At 40.8% G+C, this 17,731-nt stretch overlaps 1 protein-coding gene and 1 long non-coding RNA gene across 8 annotated transcripts in view; one reads left to right on the top strand and one right to left on the bottom strand.

Annotated features, from left to right (window-relative positions):
- The window catches only part of TTC1 (tetratricopeptide repeat domain 1), a 32,915-nt gene extending 22,930 nt beyond the window's left edge, over window positions 1-9,985 (top strand). For 5 of the 7 annotated variants that reach the window (XM_068698218.1, XM_068698216.1, XM_068698221.1 and 2 more), the window contains 2 exons: window positions 1,709-1,763; window positions 9,368-9,985. In XM_068698218.1, the coding sequence (XP_068554319.1) occupies window positions 1,709-1,763; window positions 9,368-9,501 (189 nt within the window). In that variant the 3' untranslated portion in view covers window positions 9,502-9,985. Of the gene's footprint in view, window positions 1-1,708; window positions 1,764-3,360; window positions 3,944-4,601; window positions 5,082-9,367 lie in introns of those variants that run through there. The other 2 variants (XM_068698219.1, XM_068698220.1) reach the window with 2 other exon arrangements.
- On the bottom strand, window positions 9,691-13,187 carry LOC137864261 (uncharacterized). The gene is made up of 2 exons (XR_011101399.1): window positions 12,794-13,187; window positions 9,691-12,129 (listed from the first exon to the last, which is right to left on the bottom strand). It is a non-coding gene; the product is annotated as an uncharacterized lncRNA (long non-coding RNA).
- Between the last annotated feature and the right edge of the window lie 4,544 nt (window positions 13,188-17,731).

The following is a 17,731-nucleotide window of genomic DNA, read 5'->3' as shown; positions in this document are numbered from 1 at the left end:
CAAACCAAATTTGGAGCCTGGGGATATCCACACATGTTTCATGCAGGCAGCTTAGGTCCAGATCTGCACCCAACTTAATAAGCCCCCTGAGTCAGCAGGAGTCAGATAAGGTCTGACTGGGCTAATTAAATCTGGCTCACTGGTGATACTGGGTCTGGTCTGGTTTCAGACTTATCCATCCATGTGTATGTGCATTGTACTCCTTAGTGTTCATTTTTCAGTTCTTATGGGGGTATACCACCTCTCTTCCCCATCAGTGTAGAATATGAATGTATTTAGCTGTGTTCATCAGTGTATATACTGCTTTGAACAAGAATAGTCAGTCTTGGCAGCACATTATTTCTGTGTTTTGTTCTGGTTTTTTCCCTCCAGAGGAGAACACCTTATTTCTCTGTAGCAATGATATCAGAATGACAAACTCTTGATGCTCTGTGAGGACTGGAGCTATAAAATACAGGAAGGAACAAGATTGGGAAATTAAATTCTTTAACTATGTTCAGAAGCCAATTATCACAAGTGAGATGTATAAGGAATGAATTGCACACCTGTTACCATGATTTGTGACTGTAATTAATTTACTGATAGCACCATTACAGCAAGTCTGCCTTATCTACAGTGACCTTCATGAGAAGAAACAGCACAGTTAGAATGTAACTGCATTCTGACCTGCCAGGATTGTATAGTAATAAGTATGGTATAAAAAATGGAAATAGTTGCTTCTGAAAATATGAAAAAGGTATAAAAAAAAAAACAAACCTCTCATTCACAATATATTGTTTTAATATAATACTTAACTTATGAAAAGTAAATACATAAATGATGAAATTGTAAACTTAGTTGTAGTAAATATAAAATTATAATTCTAAATGGTGATTACAATCATTGAATAAAACACTGTATAAAGATGGAAGATGAGTCACAGCTGGTTTAGGTGTAAATGGGGATCTCAAATTATAGGAATGCTGTGCAGTTATGTAATGCTCATTAGAAACATGAGAAGCTTTTATCTACTTTATCTGTGATGGTGCACAAATCTTAACTTCCTCGGTTTTGAGGAGAGAAAAATAAATAAATGAACTGTTCCTTGGACTAGTACCTTGCTCAGGATGAACTTGTTGGGAGTTCCCTACCCATTTGTAATACTCTTTACTCGTTGTTATGCGATGCCAACATTGCATAATAAGGTGCTGCATATTAAACTACAACCTGCAATTCAGTGATCTTCTGATAAAATACTTGTATGTAGATCTTCATGTTTTCATTGTGGATTTACCTGAAGCAGCACGCCAGTGGGAGCAGGTGTCATAGATGTTATTCTGTGTTTGATTAATTCCTCTGACCTCTCTTAAACGTATTTAATGTGTGCATCAGAGGAGATAAGGCTAAAATGTACATTAATTGTAAATCTCTTAAATTCAGTAACTTTTCAGTCAAAATACCAGGCAAACAGATCAGATTTGTTTCTCAGTAGTAAAAATTCATGCCTATATGAAACTTGCATTTGCAAGTTATGACTTACTGCTTATATGAATTGATGTCATAGAATGAATGACAGGTTTCCAAAATAAGATAAGTGTTGATTTGAAGTAAGGATTTTTTTTAAGCTGTAAACTGTATATCCTTGGTATGTGTATGAAAATTACATAAGCTTAAACTATAGTATTATTGAAAGTGTGGATCTGATTCCAATTTTTCTTCCTCTCCACAGCGATTACCTAGGCAAATTGAAGAACGGAATGAAAAATTAAAGAAAGAAATGTTGGGTAAGTAGCATGTACATGTAACTTGCATAATAATCGTTGTAGTCTACTAGGAAGATAAAAATTTGTGACTAGAATCTAATATAAAATTTAAAGAAGGTAAGATTTAAAGGAAATACTTGTGTTAAACAAAATTCACAATTTCTTTCTAGTTCTCCGTTGTTTAGTTCTACTTACAGTAAGTTCTAGCCAAATAGTTTTCCCCTACAGAAAAGGCTATTAGTTAAATTTAAAGACAAAAATACTCAAGACCTTCTAAAACAACATGTAAAAGCAGGGGGAAATAGTTTGAAACAGACCAACTGCTCTGTCCTTCCTTTTTGCAAGTAAGTATTTGAAGGAGGCATTCCCATGAATGGGTTAAAACAGGTTTTCACTAAACCATACATTAAAAAAAAGTCAACCAGCTGTAATAACTGAGCATGTTTGATCTTGTGTCTGAAGAACTAAATTTAGTTCTTTTTGTAGCATTTTCCACCTATAGACCTCCAAGTCTTCATGTTTATCCTGGTTTATATAGTGTTTCAGCTTTGTTTGTGTTAAGGCTGGATTAGGCCTACCCTTGTGTTACAGACAGGCCTTGCTGAGATAAAATTGGATTTTCTGACTACATAGCTCATTATATCTTGACTTTTACAATTCATCGTAAACGATACTGTTGACTGAACTTGTGGAAAAGAGAATGTGATTAATATAAGCCATTTGAATGCATGGGCCTCCAGCATTGTGTTGTGTGGTATTGCTTGGATAGCACGGTAACTGGACTGCTCTATTTCAAAAGAGTAACTACTTCAGTAAAATTGCCCAAGCATAATTGGTTTTTGTGTAATACTAATTTGTATAAAGCACTTCTGTGCATAACTCACAGAGTTATGATTAAACCAATGATTTTAGGGTGACACCCCTTTCCCCCCCACCTCTCCCCCCAAAAAAAGACTTCTGCCAACATTGTCTATTGCCTCCTAGTTAGAAGGATGTGTTAAGTTCTTATAGGTTCTAAATAGTGCAGAAGCTACTCTGACAGTCTGGTGCTTTTTAAAATGAGTTTCTATTTCTACATCTTTTCATTTGTGCTGTTTAGAAAATCCACACACAAGAGCAAGGACAAATGACAGTGTAAGATAAAAAAGAGAAACTGTCTGTACCTGACCTGTTTCAGAAACAGCTGTCAGCAGTTACGTGTTTACTCATTCTAGGTGTGACAAGTAGATGAAAAGCATTTTTAAGATGAGTAGGCTTTGTCAGTTTGGGATAGTGTTCTGTTATTCTGTGGAGAATCAGGTCAAACAAACTCAGTCTGTCTTGCATACAATAGCATTAATTCCTAAAAATACTTGGGAAGAAGAGACTTTTTCAAGAGCTTCTGCTGTAGTTGATATTTTCCTTTAATTTTTGCTCCTTGCTGTGCAGGGAGTCTGATTTGCTCTTGTTTTGTATCTGTCTTGACCTATTAAATTAGAGCTGCTGTGCATCGTATTTTGTCATTTTGTTCCCACCATTGTGCTTAGATTAAGTTATAAATAAAGAAGGTTAAGTGTGGTAGTGGTATAAATAAATGAAAAATGCAGAAAACCTTCAGAAGGATTATAACTATTTGTAGGATGAGGATGGTTTTCAACCGAGCAGTAAGAAAACAGCTTCTGAAGAATTCTCCCCTTGTACCATCTTTAACAATGTTTGAAGGGCCTGCACTGACACAGTAAATCCAGCATTACAAACTGTCATTACAAACCTAATTCTATATTGGTAATTTTTGTCTAGATTTCAGAGTAGATGTGAAATTACTTAATTGTTGATCCAGTAGCAGTTAGGATTTGAGAAGTGGACTGGCCTCTTGGGAACCAGTTTAGGCTGTGTATATTGGAATCCTAGAGATGGGAATCCCTTCTTGGTGGTGATAAATATGTGAAAGGGGATGTTCTGATGTTTACTGGTGTAAACAGTCAGGAAAATCCCACTAAGAGTGGGTTTGTATAGGATATAACCCTATTTTCACTGACAAACTGTGTGACAGGATTCACATAAATTTGTCACATTTATGTCATAATTACATGGTATAATTTGGGCATTTATTCTTGGCACTGGTTGTGATCATTAGTGTGTTATAAATTGGGGATATTTTTCTGTAATACATTCTGTTAACAGAAAACGTGAAATTAAATTTTGAATATGGGCGAGAACAAGACTCATTTATTTAAGCGTTATTAAATGCCATATCTCATATTCAACAGAGGCAGCAGTGATGTCACAGATCTAGTGATGCAGGCCTGGGAAGGAGATACTTCTCTGGGTTTTCAAAATGCTGCTGCTCTGTGTGAGGTTAAATAAAAACCTGACAACTGAAAAAGGGTTGGGGGGGGCTAAGTGGGAGGTCTAGGAGTATAACATGACAAACTTGATGCAGCATGGTCAGGCATTTCTTCGGATTCTTCTTGTTGAATTTGTTTTAAGCTGCTTCAACTATTTTTCAAGAACTTCATTAATACTCTTTACCCATCAAGTACTGTCAGAACAGACAATTGCTTGCTGTAATCCATTAGGGGATTATTGGTTAAACAGTGGCAGGTGCGCAAGGATTCATTCACCTGTTTGCTCACAGGAGAGCCACCTGTGGTGTCTAGTTTTACCCCAGATTTTGTGATTTCCAGGAGCAAGTGAGATCATCCAAATAGTTCCAGAGCCAGCCTGGTCCAGGAGCACTTGCACTGAAGTTCAATAATTGACAACATATTCTGGAAAGAATGTAACACTTCAGCATGCTTTGGCTCCTTTTGAAGTTTGGATATTGCCTTGAATTCCTGTTTTAGTTAGTGAATCAGTCAGTAACATTGTTTTTTCTAGGTCTTTATTCTTAGAACTGAAAGGAAGCACTTGTGCACCTACCCAGCTGAGTAATGCCATGAAAACTGGAGCTGTGTATAAAAGAAAATATACACACATACATATGTATGTATACTATAAAAAAAAAAAGTGTATCTTCCTCCTTCCCCAAGTGTGTTTCCTGTTTTCTAGTGCTATGGCTCACTACCATGCAGTTTGTCAGAAGCTGAAACCACTTCACCAGTGCGTATATGTAAATAAACCAGGGTATACATCCTTGGCTGTTCTTATCCAGTCTACCTAGCTATGAATTATTGCATGTAAATGGTAACATATGTCATTAATGAAATTGTTGTTGTTAGAAAAAGCGTGGTTTACTGCCTAGTTCACTAGGTAAAGCAAAAGCTGCTTGCACAAGCAAAGCAAGGAATCTGTTTACCACTTCCAATGGGCAGGCGGGTGCTCAGCCACTGCCAGGAAAGCAGGGCTCAGCATGCGTAATGCATTTGTCTTCCCAAAAAAAGCCATCACTCCCAATGTCTCCCGTTCCTCTGTCTTTATTCCAGCTTTTATTGCTGAGCACGATGTCCTGTGGTGTGGAATATCTCTCTCTGGTCAGCCTGGTCCTGCCTGCCCAGCTTCTTTATGTACCTCCAGCCTCCTTGCTGGTGCACAAGGAGCTGAAAAGCTCTTGGCTCTATGTAACGTGGCTCTGCAACAACTAAAACATTGCTGCATTATCAATGTTTCCACCAAAAATCCAAAACATATCATCGTGTGAGCCTCTACAAAGAAAATTAACTATTCCAGCCAAAACCTAGACTAGATGATCTCTAAAGGTCCCCAGCAACCCAAGCCCTTCTGCAGTTCTTTTCTTTTATGCTTTCATAACGTGAGCATCCTCTGTTTCAGTCACTGCCCAGGATTAGAACACATACTAACCACTTCCTGTGTTTTTTTTTAATTTCTCTTCAGATTTTAAAACAAAAGATCTCTAGCTGTTGTGCAACAAGCTAGTCTTGTTTAGACTGAAATTGTGATAACTAGGACCATCACCTTTGGGAAGAGGGTATGAGATGAGAGGAAGCTTGGACATGTTTCAGCAAAGTTTAACAGCTTGTGATCTGTGGTGGTGATGCAATTTTCTGCATTGCCATTTGATAGCAAAGTATATTGGATATAAAAAATTAGGATGGAATATGCCAATCTGTGTAACCCATTTTATACAAATAATTCATGAAATCTGATCAGCTTTCAGCTTAATTTATAAAATAAGTGACTTCCAGAAAATAATGTACCTGTGATTAATGGAAAGGCATATCAGAGCACATCACCTGGACTTTCTGATCAGTAAGAGCTCTTGCCAACTACATAAGGTTAGTGAAAATATTTATTAGGATTAACGCCTGAAGAATGAGTTTCTTCTTTGATACTGAAGGGCATAGTGTATTTGATGCTAAGCTGCTGAAGCCCTGTACGGTGTGTAGGGAGAACATGAGGTCACTTAAATAGTTCAAACCAGATCTGATGTGCAATTACTTTGGGTTCAGTCCTTCCCTTATTATTTAGGGAAGGGAGGATGACTTGTCCTGATTCTTTCAATTACTTAAATGTTAATAATGCAAAAAGTTATACAAAGATGAGACCTTCCCACAGAACTTATTTAAAAATATATATGGCTTTTCAGCTTCCAAACAACACATTAACACTAGGAACTATATTCAAAGAATCGCCAAGAAGACTCAACAGCAGTCAATTCTGGCTGTTATATCAGGAATAAATAGTGAGAAATCTTTTGTGCATCTGCCTTTTTGCAATAGGACATTAAATTTCAGTTTAGATCAATCACAGACTTCTGAGCCCTAAATTGACTTTTACTAGTTAGTTTTCCTGTTAACCTCTGAATATTGTTTTGCTGAATAAATTTGATACATGTATGCTGGAGTTCCAGGTGAGAAGTAGACGTATGCTCTTTAATACACAAAGAACAAGGTCTATGGAAATAGTGTCTCAGGAGAGTGTGACCCTGCTCCAGGACAAGTGAGTGCTTGACTGCTAAGAACTCCTTGCAGCTGAGTCACAGCCCCACAGGCTTTTTTGTCTCCTGCAAGCACAGTCTCCCTTTTAAGAGAACTTGTCTTTGGGGAAAGGGGGAGGTTGGACTTAACTACAGATCTAAATTTCAGGATGAAAGGGGAGTGGGGGAGGAGGAAATAGTGCTTTCCTACAACGATGGGTTTATGTGCTTCAAGCAGCAGGAACAGTGCTTGGGGCTTGAGTTCCCGGAAAAGGCAAGGCTTTCTTCTGCTTTATTAACAATTCAATAAATGTGTCTGCACTAAAAGGCATTGCAGTATGTGGGTTTAAGTGATAGGCTGGTGACCTCTAACTGTATTGTTTAATACTCAGTTACAGCTTGTGTGAGACAAAGAATAAAGGATTAAATATATCATACAATCTTTAGCTTCTCCCAAAGAACTGGCCTGGCTACAAGTAAGAATGCCAAGGCGGTTGTTCTGTGTTTATTGGCTCTGGCATGACCGGAAAAGAGCCATCATACTCCAATTAGAAAAGGCCTTTCAGTGTTTCAGGAAACAGGCAAACTTGTCTGCCTGCTCCTGAGCCAGCTGCAGTGCTGGGATAACTTGTAAACTGTTTACAACTGGCTGTAGGAATGCCAGACTATGCCAAATTCTTCCACCAATAGACAAAGACGCATCTCACCCCAAAACATGGAGCTAAGCAATGACCAAGTGTTTGTCTAAAAGTACAATAGCAACTATTCATCCCCATCCTAGAGATGCTATGAACATCTGTAGAGCTTTATAACCAGAGTGCATTTAGGATGCAGCGTAGAATTATGAACTTGACTTAGAAATTTATACCAAACAGTGTAGCTTTAAATAAATAAATAAACCGTAGAAGGAAGCTAATCCTAGCTGAGCCACCCACTGGAGTAACCTTGGCCAGACCACTCAGCCACCTCATCTGTAAAGCCAAACAGGAGCAAAAAACAAATTGAAGAAATAGTCCTACCAACTAGCTGCTTTTGTAGATCAAGGTTGCTTTCTTTTTTTTTTCTCCTGTAAAAGGCCACAGAATTTCCATTTTGACTCACAAAGACCAATCTTGCTTTAAAATAGTTACACAAATATTGAAAGATATCCAGTTGTGAACCAGCACTTTAATGCAAAAAGCTTAATCACACTAGCATGCTTAGGAGTACTGTAGTAACACTGTTAGTTTCTGTATGCAGGATTGAGTTGTTCCTTAAAATGTTTACATTTTCCCCTGGATTGTTTCTTTTTGTATTTTCTGTGAATGTACTCAGGAAAAAGTGCCCCCTGCCCCCCTGTTCAGTTTTGCAGATGTCATTAAAAAAAAAGTCTATTTTGGTTTATTGGGGTGGTGATTAACCTTACTTGAACAGTTTCCAAATAGCATGCCCCTTATCTCTTACATTCACTGGTTAAATTGAGACTGATAGAGTTTCAGTTCTGAGCACAGTCAGAGGGCTGCAGCATCACACAAGGCAAATGACTTGATCTATTTGTGCCATGTAAATGCTGTTCATCTCTTTGTGTAGGGCTTGGCGTTGTACATTCCTGTATTTGTTCATCATTCCTGCAAAAGTAGAAGGCTTTTTAAAAGGTGGTGCGTAGCCTGTGGATGCAAACCTAGGGTAGGCTTCATCTTGTCAACGCTTCTGATTGTTTTTTGGGAAGTTAGTCTACTTCTGTGCATTGAAGCCAAGAAAAAAATAATTTGTGGGTAACCAACCATCTTTCTCCTTTGTCTTATTATGCCAGGGATCAGCTAGCTTGTGTTTAGCCAACATAATGTTGCTACCTCTGCTTTTTGTTTGTTTTTATGCATTTTATCTATTTGATTTATTTACTCTACAATCTATATAATTATTATTTTTCAATGGTGTCCTTTGGTTGTCCTTCTTTTATAGGTGGTAGCAAGACTCCTTTTCTAGAGTCAGAAACCTTGTGTAGTATATATTAATCAAAGCCCTTAGATTTTATTAACTATCATACTGTCTATGTATTTATCAGTACTAATTAAATAATGAGTGCTTAGAACTCCTTCCAGTGATAAGTTAGCTACAGAGAGCCGTAGTTTGGAAGGCAAGTTCATGATAACATGTCAGGTGACACTCTGCCAAGTTTTTGCAAGCAAAATAGTTATAAAGTTGTATACTTCAAAGGGAACTGCTTAGTTTGCAGGTGCAGGCACATTTCTGTGGATTAATTTCTTTTAATGTTCTTCATATCAATGTACACACTTAAAAAGGGATCTGTAGCAATTACATGTAGGCAGAGTTTGAGTTTTGGTTTTCTCTGTTTCTTCTGGTAGTCTAGGAAAACGGGCAGTTATAGCATATGTGAATGTTTTATAGAACTGTAGCTGCACCAAAAGTGGCATGAACTGAAAAACTTGTGTTAGAAAACTGAGCATTGGCAGCTATCAAAATTACATCTAAGTACAGGGGAGACCAGTCCTCTTCTGTGAGCTGTTCAACTCTCCTTAGTTAGGACCTTATGACCTGAGGAAACAAAGAACTTCTGGACAGCTGTAACCCCCAAAGTTGACATCATAACTGCTTTTTTTTTTTTTTTCAAGTTCATGGAAGAGCTTAAATATTCAACTAACTGAAGAGATTTCCATAGCGTTTACCTTAAGTCTGTAGATAAACTAATAGAGCTGGACTGTGTAATTGGGCATAATTCAGTGGGAGTTTTCCCTCTGCTTACTACTCACATACTTCTTTTTCATTGTAGGCAAACTGAAAGATCTTGGGAATTTGGTTCTCCGCCCCTTTGGCCTGTCAACAGAAAATTTCCAGATAAAACAAGATTCATCAACTGGTTCATATTCCATCAATTTTGTTCAAAATCCAAACAACAATAGATAATGTGAATTCATTCTAGTTCTGCTGGCTTTCAGGCTTTATGACATTGTGCTTGCACGTACCACTAAAAGGAATCAGCAGACATTCTTCACGCTATCCAAGTGAAGATAGACTCAAGCATTTTCATTTCCCTGCTTGTAAAATTATTTACAGTGTGGATGTACAGAAAGTAATTTGATTTCTTAGTAATAACTATGTTCAGTGTGTGATTTTTCACTTGCAGTTTTTGGCATGTCCAACAGTCAGGTTCATTATTTTGGCCCATTTAATGCTGGCAACAACATTCTAACAAGTAATTCAGTTAAATCAAAATGCCCGTGCACCTGTGGCTAAGAACAAAGCCTAACAGCATCTTGAAGGATTAATACATCTAGCAGAAGCACTTCTCCACACTCAGCAGGTGGATATGACTGACAGCATGCATAGAACCAAGCTGACCTCTTCTGTGGAATATTTTTTTCTTTGTAATAAAGCCTTAGTATTTCTGTTGGTTTGTATTGTGAAGTTCTTGCCTTGTATGATTCGTTCCCATGGGGGTAGTATTGTTAAAAATGCTTATAAATAGCATACTTGCAAGACATTACTTTGAACCATTTGAGGTTTTTTTCTTTTGCTTATAGCAGCACCAGAGACTACCCTTACCTCAGAGTTAGTTTACTTTTTATTTATTTTGAAGATGACATGGCCATTACATGCCAATATATATACACCTTGTAACAGTGCCCTAAAGTTAGTGAAATTTGCTTGTCTGAGATTCATTCATATTACAGCTAACCATAGTGGCCAACAAGTGATACTACAGTTGATTGCAAAAGATTCTTGTAGACTTTGAGAACTTTGAAGCATCTATCTATAGACAGATGCATAAAAAGAAATACATATACATGTGTGTGGTTTTTCAAGGGTTTTCAGGTTTTGAAGGGGTATCTTGTATTTACTACTTAACTGGTTTTTATATCAATGCTGAAATGTTTACATTGCAGGCATTTTTCAGTTGTCTTCATGCAGATTTCAGTATATGATTTAAGTAATTAGTAGCAACTGTTTGATAGCTGTTTGTTAGTTATCATCTTACATTTCAAGAAGCGTTTTTTGTGTCCTTCAGGACTGAAATCGTAGTGGTTGCATGTCTTGAGCTCCAGCCTTTACACTGATAGGCCTGAAAGGAATAGTCTTTCATGCTAAGGTTTCTTGGTGCTTTTCTTCCATTTTGACAGTGCATGCTTAGAGGCATGGGGTGTTGTTTTGTTGTGTTTTTTTTTTTTTTAATTGTTAACTGTATTCTCATGCATTTTTAGTTTTGACTTTGTTAACTGTTTATAAACCATTTCATGTCTGCAAGGAGTATGTATTATATCTGTGGGAAGTAAAATGTCGTCATTGTCAAAAGAAGACCTAATTCACAGTGAGGCCTATGCTGCCTTTAACATCTTCTGCATAATTAAAATGTCACTTAACTAAACAAAAAGAGCCTCTAGGATTTCCATATGCTTAAACTGTAACCATGTCTTGTTTTACTGGAGTACTATTCCAATCGTGCAAGGCTCAATTGTCTTACCTAAAATCAGGCAGACTGGTAGGTGTGTAAAGGGGAGGTTTTAAGGAAAGATTTTGCTCCTGGGAGCAGCCACAAGGTAGCAGGAGTTGGAGAGGTGTTTGCCAGCCTGATGCTGGGTGTGTTGGGCTCTGGTATCAAGGGAGGTGGGCTGAGCTTACCTGGGCTATGAGAGAATGTGCTGGGAGAGAAGCGTGCTCACACTTCGAGTGTCTGCAGGTCCAGAGTGGCTTGTTAGCTGGCTTATTGCTGGCAGCTGTAAAACCATCCTGTTTTCAGAACTGAGCTCTTCAGGCTCAGGGAAGGTTTGTTAGCTTGGACAGAATGTTGGGATTAGTATAAATCTTGCTAATTTTTCCTGAAACCTGGAGTACTATGGAGTAGAGGTGTCCAAGCTCCGAAGGTGCCCTGGGTAGAAGCAGTGCTGAGCTGGCTGGAATGCATAAGCTTGGCCTGAGCCCAAACTGAGGAGCCACTGGGGAACGTGAATTGTGCTTCACCAGAGCTCCCAGTTGAGCACACACCAGATAGAGATGCCAGTACTTGCTGTTAGACTCCACATTGGAAAAGCAGCTGGCCCTGGAAGTGGTATGGTCTGGCTGGAGCTGAAGCAAGGCTCCACTGAGGAGCTTCACTAGGTAATGCCTTGAAGGGTGGGGAAAGGAGCACATCTAGGGTTTTGTCTGGTTTAGCAACAGCAGCAGTAGTCCTGCATCACTGCATGAGGCAGCCTAGGTCTGGACTCTGGGCTTCACTCAACTGCAATATATGTACGTGCTCTTAGACCACATGTAAATGGAACCATGTGGAAGCTACTGTGCACACCATATGTTTTCTCTGTATCCTTTACTACCAATTAACGGCTACCTTTACTCAGCCTGTGTGTGCTTACCTATTATTTACCAGTGTATGGCTGTTGTGCAAAGTTACAGGCAGTGACTTAGCAAGCTGTTGCTTTGTCTTACAAAGGAATTTGGTGACAAATATTCTTCCTTCCATTCTGTTCTGGCTTCATATCTTTGAAGGCCTGGAGGGCTGCAAATATGCCTTCTTGGGGGGAGGCTGGTTCAGTTATTCTGGAAAATAAAAGCACAATAAAACTTTTAATATTTCTACCTGCTGCACAAGCACCTAAAAAAAAAGAAAAAAAAGTGTGCAACTTCCTTGCTGAATGACTGATGTGTGCCTATAGTTTCCAAATGAAAGGAAGAACAAATGAAGCTGAATGATGGCAGTTGATTTGCTTTTCACACTTGTGTTTGTAATTTAATTTCACTGTGCGAAAGAGGTGGCTTAATGTCACTGGAAATTGCATGCACCGTTACAGAGGACTCAAATCTATAGGTCAGATGTACTCAAAGTGCCATTCTAGTGCTAGAATAGAAACCTCTGGACTGTATTATCTGACATTACAGCAAGTTTTCCTCTAGGTAAAACTCCAGTTAATTGCCTGATGAAGCCCTTTTGCATTGTCCGAATCATAAACAGCTGTGTTTTTTTGGGCTTTTTATTTTTAAAGGGATTTTTTATGTCCAAATTGTTCATCACAGCTGTCAACAGAAATGTAATTGGTACTTCCTCCTGTTGTAATTGGCCGCAAATCCACTGCATTGCCAGCATGTTTTGAGGCGCATGCATTGGGTTTACAACCTCTAATAGGAAAAAATATTTTATGAAACAATCTTTTAAATATAAATGCTCTAAACCAACAACTTCCCTTGCCTTCCAATAGTTACTCACCTTGTGTTTTCAACAAACATTCCTTTTTTCTGCTTGGTGTTGTCTGTCCTTGGCTCCCAGCCTTTGTTCCTTCTTACTCCTCTGCAAGAATAAATGCTTTTAGTACCTGGCATTTTCTCCCTGTGCATGTTTGCATAGTAATAAGGGGGCCTGCTGATGTTCTCTATGAGCTGAAGAGACAGGGCTTCAAGTCTCTCCCTACAAAGAATTTTCTCCAGGCTTTCCCTAATGTTTGTGTCTCGGAACTTCATTTTTTTTTGACATTGAAGAGAGGACATCAGAACTGACGGTGAGATTTGTCTCCGTTCTGCTCTATACGTTCTTGCTCACTTCTTCCTTGTTTAAGTGCTCAAACTCAGTAAGCCCTTTTGGCAACAGCTGTGCCAAGTTTTAGACCTCTCCTAAGCCTTTTCTGGGCTAACTGGTTCCTGAGACACAGACCCCTCTTTCCTGCAGCTGTGGGCAAGTTTCCTTGCTTGTGTTACTGCAGCTAAACACAGAATTAAGTCATGTCTTCTTTGGTAGGCCCAGCTTACTGAAAAATACAAGTTGTTTTGTATGATTTCCTATCACACTGTTGCTTACCACCATTTTCAGGAGTGGCTTTTGGTTTGCCTCTCAGTCACAGACAAGAGAGTTGACTAGCAGAAGGCCTAGCAGGATCTCATGGGAAGCATCCCAACTTGAAGGACAGCGGAAGTTTTTCTGAGATTAATCTAAGATCCTTAATCTAAGTGTGCATCATGTGTTTAATATTGTGGATGTTTATCTATAAACATTACCTATATTGTTGAGTGCAATGCCAGGTAGTGCATCTCTATAATTAAATTTACTAAGCCTGGTTCAATGACAAGATCTGTTTTTGATGGACTAACACTATATTGTAGCCACAAACTTCCAGGACATGGATTTTTGTCTCTAGACATCATAATATGGTCCAAAGTAACATATCCAGGATGACATACTTCAGAAAATAACTTCAGAAAACTGAGTGTCCAGTCTGTATCCATCACTTTAGCTTTCCATTATGAGGGCACTCAAAAAGTAGCTCATCCATTTTGTGGTGGGGCTGTTAGCACCGTTTCCTGAGCTTTACCAGCACATCCAGTGATATGTGCTCAGTAGCCTCTTTAGTCCATGGTATCTAAAGTTGCCACTCCTTCTCCAGTTCTATGCTTTCAGGATAGGTAATACCAAGTAACTGCTAGTTTAGTCATTACAGCATGTTACCGTATGCTACAGCTTCTTTTTTTTTTGTCCTCATTTGTGAGACTGTGCCAACTTTCTTATTGTACAGGAATATGAGGAGTAAATGCTCTCTGATAATTCAATGCAGGTTATTTACATTAAATTTAGGATTGTATCACTTCTGTTACTTCTACTTTTTCTCATTCCATGGGAGTGGGATACCCAAAAGAGCTGTGTTCACCCTCTTTTTCTCTACCACCACTCAGTCCAGCTCCTGCATCAGACCTGGACAAAGAGAAAGTTAACAGGGTGGGTGTTTGGGTTAGCACAAATTAAAACCTAAGTTACTTAAAATCCAGACAGTCCAGCCCACAAGCAGGTGAGCTGTCCCAGCAGAGCTTGCATGCTACACTCAGCCCCCTCAAGCTGACTTTCCCTCTGAGGGAACTCTCTGTGCCCTAAATCCAAGGCGTGCAGTGACGTAGGGCTGTTTCCAAAGCCTGTCTTCATTTACTCAATCACTGAGGTTTTACAGCTTCACAGGATGTCCCAGGAGCTGTTCTCCCTCCTGTGTTCAGCACCAGCAGCAGATACTTGCTGGGTCTCTGTAACCCCCCAGCCTTGTAGCTGTAGCTGGCATTTCGATGCTTGCACCAAGGCACACCGTAGACACAAGTGGTGGCAGACATGCAAGGTTTCCAGAATCAGTGGTTCAGAAAGCTCTAGGCTGTATATTCGAGGTTCCTGAAAACGCAAAGGCTCTTACTTATTCCCCAGAAAAAGCTTTGTCTAACAGTCTCCTCAGCAAAAAAAGGCAGCCAGTCAAACAGCCACCAAGGAGGTCTCCACAAACCTTGTCAAAATCCTGTTTGTTTTTAAAGCCCTTTGCTGTGGTTTACCACAGCAGGGCGTGGGGCACCCCTGAGTTCTCATCCTGAAGCGTCTTGTCACGTACCCTGGTGAGCAAACCCAAGGGAAAGCACCGCTGCCACGACACCTGAGAAACAAAACTGCTGCTTGCGCATCCCTGGGCCATCCATGCTTAGGTCTCAAACCCCACTGGGCTCCCTCACCGAGGCTGTTACGGGCAGAGCCTCTCCCTAGCCTTGCTTCTCCCCTGGCTCCTGGGCCCACTGGCTGTGTCATTGCCCTTGTGGCACTGCTTACTGTGACCATGCTGCTCAAAGCAGGGGAGCCCGTCCAGCTACAAGTTAGAAGTGCCCAGCAAAGCCACCTCCGCTGTTTTCCCCTGGTAAAAGGATAAAAGCAGGGCCACGAGCTCAGCTCAACCTGCACAGCACCCTCAGGGGGCATAAACAGTACCCTGCCTAGCTCAGCTGGATCTGCGGGGGGTGTGGTGCTTCTGAGCCCAAAGCATGTTTTTTCCACCTGATTTTGGGTTCTGACCATGAGAGTCCTAAGGCCTGGTGCTCAGAGGAGCCGAACACCTGCAGTTCCCTCCACCTCACCAAGGATTTAAGGGATTTAACGTTGCTTTAAAGCATAATAACAATAAAAAGCGCTCCCTTTACATTGTAAGAGCTGTCTTTCAAAACACCAGTCTTAAGCAAGAGGCAACAGTCTCCAGTTAGGAAAAGAGACCTTGGGACTAACATAATCCATGCCCATGTCTTACTGTAACCACAGTGCCGCTGATCCCCTCCCACCCAGCCAGTAAGCAGGGATCTGAAATCTCTCTCAGCTCCTCACACCAGAATATTTAGGGTTTCATAAAGGACCAAGCTTTGAAGCCGAATCCTTCCTTCCCTGATTAGCACAATTCAGCACAAAACTTCCTTGAGCTCTACCTACCTCTGATTAGCACAGAGGCAGCTGCAGAGAAAGAAGAAGCTGCCGGTCACCAGCTCCTGTGCTTTAATTAGCTGTGTAATTCCTAAGGGACTCCTGCAACAGCCAAGCTCTGCTGCCGGCTGCTGCAGCCAAGATGCAATTATATCGAAGTACCACCTCTTTTTAACAGGAGGTAAAGATGACTACAGGCACATTTAATGCACAGCATTAATGCGTTGCTCATTCACAAGCTTTCCATGTTTGGAAGAATCCCAGCTTTTTCTTGTTCAGCAGCCTAATTTTTATCCAAGCCTGCTCAGCCTCCTGCTTGGATGGCTGTATGTGCTGGGGGTGTCTTCTATCAGCAGAGGCTCTGAGTAGCCTGATTGTCAGAGACACAGCCTGCACAGTAAATTGTCAGGCTCTCAGCAGCTGTGGCATTCAGCCAGAGCCATCACAGCCTACCCTGACAGAGCAAAGTCCTTTATAGCTGCAATGCCCTAAAACAGCCGAAAGCCATTAACCATGTTTTTATGTCCCTGCATGTTCAGTGGTTAATCCTCCCAGTTGGGGCCTTCACCATTTGCAGCTCCGGCTCCAACCCGGAAGCAGGCAGGATTCCCCATACCTGCCCGCTTCCCAGCGGCTGGCCCTCGAGAAGGCCTTTTACAAAGCCACCTTTCCGACATGGACACGGCAGAAAGAGAAGAGGTTTGCCTTCCCTAACTCAAGCCAGACACACACTGTGGGGCAGGTGGGTTTCTGTTCTGTTTCTCACTCCTGAATGTGAACCCAGCCCGTCCCCCAGGCACAGCCCTGAGTGCAGCGGTCCGGGAGGTGTTGCTGAACAACAGCCCTGCTGCCAGCTGATGTCTTGGTGAGGTGAGATGTTAGCGAGAGGGGAAATGGTATTATCCAGCCTGGGCTGTAGATTTGAGCCTGACTGCTGGAATAGCTTCCTGAACATATTCCTGGAGTGGTGATGGCAGGTACCAAGTGATAAAATGGGCCCCTGGGGAGGCAACAGGGCTCTGCTGGGCTAATTGCATCCACACACTGCTCCCAACAATTGCATCTTTCTTTATCTCAGTGAGACTGACACATTTCCATTAGCTCATTTGGCTGCAGCATTCCATCTTGGGGCACTTTTCTATCTGAGAAGGGAACTGAGAATTGCAGCATCTGGGAACCTGTGGAAAGAGGAGGCCGGGAGTGTGGGCACTTCACTGCGTTTGGCCAAGGGCCTGCCCCTGCCCTTTAGGTGACAGCTCTCCGCCCCAAGGTACCTGTGTCCCCCACATCAAACGCAGCAGAGGCAATGATACTTGCAGCCAGAAGCAAGTTTACTAAGCCAAGACGCAACTGAAAGCTCTGATACAATTTCACTGTAAGAATGGAAACATGATGTATGGATGTTAGTCCCTGTCCTCACGGCTTTGAAAAGGCAAACAGAGCAAGCAGTGACTCATGAGAGGGTTAGCCTTCTCAGTCTGTACAGAGGAAGTATTTCTGGAATCTCATCTTTAGCACAGTCTAATATTCCTCCTTTTGCACCCCAGAGCCCCAACCCCTTTCTCTGATGTCTCGGAGTACTTCAGTATTCGAGTGAGCCCTCAAGCAGGCACAGCCTTGGTTTAATGTTTAATGACCAAGATGACCACATTTGGAAATTCTAGTCCCTAAGCTTTTTAGACTTGGAACTCTTAGCTGAAAATCTGGATTTCAGAGTTAGAACTACCTCTCCTTGGCTTTGAATACTTGCCCAAATTTCAGAAGAGCCCAAAAGCTGATACACCGGTCACAGCCTGCCCAGCCCTGAGCGCCCAAGGCTTGGGTTCCAGCAAGTGACTAGAAACAAAACCACACAAACATACAAGGGAAAAACCTGAGTAGAACCATCAAAACAGACTGCAGGACTCAAACAAAAAACAGCCAGCACTGTATGAAACAGGAAATAAC

The sequence above is a fragment of the Anas acuta genome, chromosome 14, assembly GCF_963932015.1.
Source record: "Anas acuta chromosome 14, bAnaAcu1.1, whole genome shotgun sequence".
Classification (NCBI taxonomy): Eukaryota; Metazoa; Chordata; class Aves; order Anseriformes; family Anatidae; genus Anas; species Anas acuta.
Note: the sequence above shows the minus strand (reverse complement) of the source record. Positions and strands in the feature narration are given on the sequence as shown.